This window comes from Melanotaenia boesemani, chromosome 4 (assembly GCF_017639745.1).
Source record: "Melanotaenia boesemani isolate fMelBoe1 chromosome 4, fMelBoe1.pri, whole genome shotgun sequence".
Lineage (NCBI taxonomy): Eukaryota > Metazoa > Chordata > Actinopteri > Atheriniformes > Melanotaeniidae > Melanotaenia > Melanotaenia boesemani.
This window is the reverse complement of record NC_055685.1, coordinates 37277406-37283904: the sequence shown is the minus strand read 5'-3', so window position 1 is coordinate 37283904 and position 6499 is coordinate 37277406. Positions and strand designations below refer to the sequence as shown.

General features: G+C 40.5%; 1 protein-coding gene across 1 annotated transcript in view; it reads left to right on the top strand.

Moving 5' to 3' along the window:
- Window positions 1-589: 589 nt before the first annotated feature.
- The window catches only part of neurl1aa (neuralized E3 ubiquitin protein ligase 1Aa), a 93077-nt gene continuing 87167 nt past the window's right edge, over window positions 590-6499 (top strand). Inside the window, exon 1 of the mRNA XM_041983858.1 lies at window positions 590-1136. Coding sequence (XP_041839792.1) covers window positions 1055-1136 — 82 coding nt within the window. The 5' untranslated portion in view covers window positions 590-1054. The remainder of the gene's footprint in view (window positions 1137-6499) is intronic.

Here is a 6499-nt window from a genome sequence, read left to right as displayed (position 1 = left end):
GCTAGTTGTTTTTGATTGGTTCTAATTACTCTTCCAGCATTTTGTTGCCCCAATTTCAAAGTTTTAGACCTGCGTTGCTGCTATCAGATTCAGAACAAGCTCATATTTTCCTATGAAATGATCAAATGTCTCAGTTTCAAAATATGACATGTTGTTTATCTTCAAATGGGAATAAAATATAAGCTGATGAGAATTTATTGCATTCTTGTATATATTTGACATAGTGTCCTAACTTTAATGGAAATGGGCTTGTTAAGTTCAAATTATTACTCATTTTTATGTCATTACCAGACAAGAGTCAAATTTAAAGATGAGCGGGTGTGTAAAGGGTGCTGCTGAAACTTTTATCTGCTGTCTGGGATTTTAATTACATTTTGGTTCCAAAGATCAAACTTGAAACCAAAACTACTTTTCATTGTTTTGATGTTTATTGTTGATTTACACTAGATGGCAGCTTTACACAGTTAATGTGCTGTGACATAACACTCATTATGTTCGTGATTTCTGTATTTGTTCTCTGCAGGCTAAGCTTCTTCTACCTGCCATTTGTCCGTTGCGGGCCTTCACACTGCTGCTCCTGTTGCTCTACTTTAATTCTTTAATCACAAAATAATTTAACCCCATAAATCTGAACATTGAGAGAAAAATCTCAACAAGTTCCGATTTTATCTGATTTAAACAACAACGTAGTTTATTAGAGTGTTTTGTTATTAAATCTCTGCTATTAGTCAGACAAACTAATAAAAGTGATTTGTGTTTGAGCGCGAGGATTTTCTGAGCTGGCTGCAGCGGATTAACCCGCCATCAAATTACTAGGATGAAAAGCTCCATTCAGGATTGCGCTCGTGCTCTCCCGCCGCTCTGGCTCCTCGCACCTGTGCGCCTGCTGCCTCTTCCGCTTCTGTGGTTGGGTGATGACCGGAGGACGTCATGCATCTGTGACGGGAAGAGTTCATCTTTTATTACTTCTGAGGGATCTGTCTGAACGAGCTGCCATCATCAGTCGCTTCAGAACGGAGTCAGAGCCGCGGTGAATTACTGTCAGCATCCTGTCATGGGCAACAATGTGTCGGGAATATCGACGCTGCAGAGAGGACAACAGCAGGGCTTTCACAGACTTCGAAACTCCCAGAAAGGTCAGTCCCTAAACACCAAAACACTCCAAAGCTCAGTGCTGGAGCATGCCTCTGTGTCCTCGAGCAGAAAGTGAAGTCAGAGGAAAGGCTGGATGCTAAATTATTCACTTTGTTCCGCGGCTGAAGCTCCGGGATCCACTGCTTGGTGGTGCTGAAGAACAGCTCCCGGCTCGGGCTGCAGGAGGCGGGCCTGCTGCTGGGTTGGTGGCGGCAGGTATTTTGGATGCTCGGTGCGTGGACGTCACCTGGTGGCTGTGGCAGCTGACTAGAGAGCTTAAGTGATTTGAGCGCATTTTATTTTGTAGAGCACCAACGCAAATTTATAAATGGCAATCCTGTTGATAAGAAAATATTTTTATTTGAAGAATCAGAAGCTTTTATAATGGAGGCATGTCCTGGTCATGACATGAACACTAACTTGATACTTTATTCAATCCACCTGTTAATTTGCTTGTTAGTGACTGGCATGGTTGTTGGTCTGAGTATTTACTGGAATTTTCACACACAACCATCTTTAGGGTTTACAGAGAATGGTCTGAAGAGCAGCAGTTGTTTGGACCAAAAAGTCTTGTTGTCATCAGAGGTCAGAGGAGAATGGGCAGACTAGTTAGAGATGATAGAAAGTCAACAGGAAGTCAAATAAGCACTGGTTCCATCCAAGGTCTGCAGAACAGCATCTCTGAACACACAACACATCCAACCTTGAAGCAGATGGGCTACAGCAGCAGAAGACACACCGGGTGCCTCCTGTCAGCTAACAACAGGAAACTGAGGCTACAATTCACACAGACTCGCCAACACTGGACAATAGAAGATGGAGAAACGTTGCTGGTCTGATGAGTCTCCATTTCAGCTCCACATTCAAATGGGAGATGAACAATAATCATAATGGATTTGATCTTTTTAGTGCTTTTTCTAAGCACTTAAAGCACTTTACACTGTTTCCATCATTCATTCACTCTTCATTCATACTTGGTGATGATGTGGCCACAGCTGCCCTGGAACAGACTGATAGAAACCTGGAAACCAATCTGAGGCGCCGGCCTTTGCCACTGGATCAATGGTTCAACTCTGGTTGTATCGGGGTTATTTTCCTGGCACAATGTGTTCACTGGACTCCAACGGCGTCCACAGCCACCAGATCTCAGTCCAGTAGAGCAGCTTTGGGACATAGTGGAACAGGAGATTCTCATCATGGATGTGCAGCTGACAAACCTCGAGCTGTAATGAGTGGCAGAGGTGGTGAGGACCCAAATGCAGGCAGTCAAGGACAGGAGGCAGGTTTATTTAGACCAAGGTTTATTTTCCTTACTTTCAGGACAGGGAACCACACAAGACAGGGATAAACCACACACCACAGGGATAAACCATACAAGAATCTGACAAAGAACAAACTGAAAACCATGGAGTATATATGCATAGAGGGAGTAACAAGGAACAGGTGAAGTGAATGAGTGATTAGACCAGGTGAACTAACAAGCCAGAAACAGAAACCACAGGAACACAAGAGGGAAAACAGAACTAAACATGACCAAACCCAAACCATGATTCTAACAGGAACTAAACATGACAAAAAACCAGAACTATAAACCAAAATCCAAGACTAAAACCAAAACATGACAAACGATGATCTAAACAGAAAACCAAACACCACAAAAACCAGAACTAGAAACCAAGATCAAAACAGAGCTAAACATGACAAACCAAAACCCTAAACCATGATCAAAATCTAACACAAACCAGACACTCCAAAAGCCAGGAACCATAATTTCCATTAATAGATATGAAAACAGTTAAAGTGAGATCTCCACACTTTGGTCTTCTTTACAGCAAGACTGATAAACAATGATCAAAGAAGATTTAATCACTTGTACATATAAACAGTGAAATATATAACACTGGAAACATATATCAAACATTTCCCAGGAAAAGACTGGTAGCTACAGCATGCTAATGCATTGGTATTTGCTGACTTTCCAGCATGCCTCACACAAACACCTCGAGGAAATGTAATGTAAATAAATAAAAAAGTCTGACCAAAGGGCTTTAATCAAAAGTTAAACAATAAATTGAATTTTCTTGAGCCAGATAATCCCGCTCTATCCATTCAGCTCCGTGTGTAAACTGATCACGTAAAGTAGGGAGAAAAAAAAAGAAAAAAATCCACTTCTACTTTCCCTATCCTGATCCCACTGTTGCGTGTGGATCAGAATGGAAAGTGGGGGGGCTGAGGGAGCATTTTATGACTGAGCTGTCACCAGGATAACCACAATGAGTATACAGATCACCCCTCTGCCATCCCCCCACCCCCATCCATTTTGCAAGCAGGAACACTGCACATAAACAAGTGACTCAGGCGAGAGGAGGAAAGGCGGCGTGTGAGACATGAGGACCATTATTCAGCCAGGTTGCCTTGACAACCACCCATGATGTGTGCAACAGTTCCCATGGTGATGGTTTCCAGAGTGCGTTGTCAGCGGGAGATGATAGCCGATTGGGATGAGGATCAGGTGACATCACTGCCAGCCGCTTGGTGATGAAAGGATGAAGATGAAGATGATGATGGATTGTGTTTGTGGGTCGTTTGAATGGCGTATTATTATTGGTTAGATTTGGAGCAGTGGATATTGAGATCTAAGCTCAGCTGAGGTGGGGATGAGCGCAATCAGTCATGTAGGCAGCTTATGTTATGACCCCCCACCACCGCCTTTCCCACACCAACACCCCCACCCAACTCAAAGACGCACTTCATCAGTACATTAATTTGTTTTCAGCTGCATAGATGCTGAGTCTGCTTGGTGGTGATGACTTGCTATTTCCTGTCAGAGCAATCCTCATCTCATCTCTCACAAAAAGCACCAACATATTTCTAAACACGTTCTTATAAAACCTGCCAACAGCTCAGATTAAAACTTTACTGCAGCTCTTACAGTAACATGCTCTTTGAGCTGAAGCAAATAATTATATAAGTCAGCTGGGAGGAAAAAATATCTTTAATGATAAATTCATAATCTTGGTCAAATACTACAATACATTTAAATATCACAATTAGACTTTTTTTTTTTTTTTAACAACATGAGTGTAAAATTGATGATGAGAGAAGTCCACTGTGGGTGGTTTAAACAGGTTTATAAAAGCAGCTGGGGGTCCAAACCATTTACTACCCATTTAAAACTTTGTTCACTCCATTTAAAATGAGCAATCAGCCAAGGCCTCAAACCTGGTGACCTGCTTAAATCCGATGGCTGGAACAGATAAATCACAGGTTGCTGATAGCTTAAAATTGTTCTAACACTATGTCGCTTTCTCACCTTAAAAATGTGTTTCTGATTAGTGTTTTACAGCACAGTGAAATTTATTATGTACATTTCTGGAGCTGACGCTGGCCACAGCATCTTGAGGCTGAAAGGCCACACTTTTTGCTAAACGGTACTGTGTCAGACCCCCGAAACTGGATGTCAACACACCGGTTGCTACGAACCCACATGGTGGCTGATTTGACAAAGAAAAACAGGAGCATTATTGGAGGAAGTCACTTCCTGTTCATTTTTTCAGCAAATTTTAATCTGGTGTTATGGCTGAGCTGAAATTGACTTTTAGTCATCTGAATCATGTGAGCAATATTTTGAAGTTTCCCTTGAAGTTTAAAGTTTTACCTGACGAAATATTTATGAACCTGTTATGGACTGTTGTCATCTGATGTCTTCTGTATCTGTGAAGTGATGATGTTTCTTAAGTTTGCGCCAGTCAGTAATTTGTTTCCATCTCAGATTAATAGTTCATTCATTTCTCTAATGTTACCATGGAAGCTGTGGACCTTTGCAAGCCTTGAGAAAGCACCTGTAGCTCAAGATGTTGTGTTAGCTTTAGCATACTTAGCTTAGCATGGATGTCTGCAAATGTTTATTTAAATTAGTTGTTTTCAAAAGGGAGTGTCTTTCCAGTTTAGAAAGTGGCTTAGTTTTCTTTAAATCAAATATATCTTGTGTCTAAATTTCCAGCTCTTCTTTCTCGCAGGTGTTGTTGACATTTTGTTGTATTTATTTTAATGAAGTCCAAACTATTTTTACTGTTGTCCCACTGTTAATATTCATGCCATGAGATTAAATCTGATTGGATCTCTTTCAGACTCGCCCCTTCCCACACAACTAAATTAGATCACAATGGATCTCAACTCCACAATCTAGTTTTTATTTGTTAAAGAAGATGTTTTCACACATCGTCATAAGTTTTATTCTCATGCATTATTTTTCATATTTATGTAGCCCTTTAAAGCCAGACCCCAAAAAAAGGGGGACAAAATTATATATTTTTTTAAGTCTTAATTTAGTACTTTAACAAAATGTTTTTTAAAAAAAGTAACAAAAATAATTTTTGAAAAATTACTGTTTACTTCTGTGCTATATTTAAAAAGCATTGTAGTGCAAGCTGTGGCCACCAGGAGGCAGAAGACAAGTATTAAATTGTGCTCAACAGGTTTTTCAGCAAGGTTTTTTACCATAAAGTGATACAAAAGGTGTCAGAAACTGCATGTATGAATGTAACACAGTACATACGGCATTACAGGGTTACTTATCAACTCGTTTTCATCAGGAAAAAATGGTTGTTGACAAAAATAAATTAGAACCCCCTGTTGGCTAGTTCAGGGAAACTCTGCTGCTTCCCACATCATCTGCTTCATATTCTACATGCCTCATATCAAACATTGCCCATTGTGGGCTGGGCTATTTGAACTTCACACTTCCTGCCACATTCTTGTTGCCACTGCTGCTGCCTTGCAACACAAGAAGCTCCCTGTTTTTCATGTGATATGCTGCTAGGGGTAGTTAATTCATTTTCCCAGAAAGAGCCGATTTAGAGCCTCATTTTCCCCCACTCTCCTTATTTCTGGATAAAATTTCAACAGGACCTCATTTGACTCTTTGAATCTTGTAGTTTTATTGTAGCTACAATTTGTTTCTGCATCCAAATAGTAAATTATCAAAAACTCCTGCAACAACCTGTCAGGGTGCTAAATGACAGATTACACTGAGTTTACCTTGTGACACGGTGACTTTGAATAAATGTTCAGAGCACCCTGTGCAAAACCACTTTACATTCAAACAGGTTGGTATAGCTGGAAAGCCCTATGCACACACCCATGCATTCAAATTGACCTCTGAATTTCAAATTTAATGTGACAGGCCTATTCCAGGAGTTACTGTTATAATCTGTGATGCTTTTAGTGCCACAGAGCAGTTGGTGTTGTTGGCCAGAATTTAAATGATTCACCCTCACAAATGCCAGATTACAAGCCTGTTGTTCTTCTGCAGCCTCTGTCACAAATATAAAACTAAAGGGTTGAAATGGCCGTATCTTCACAA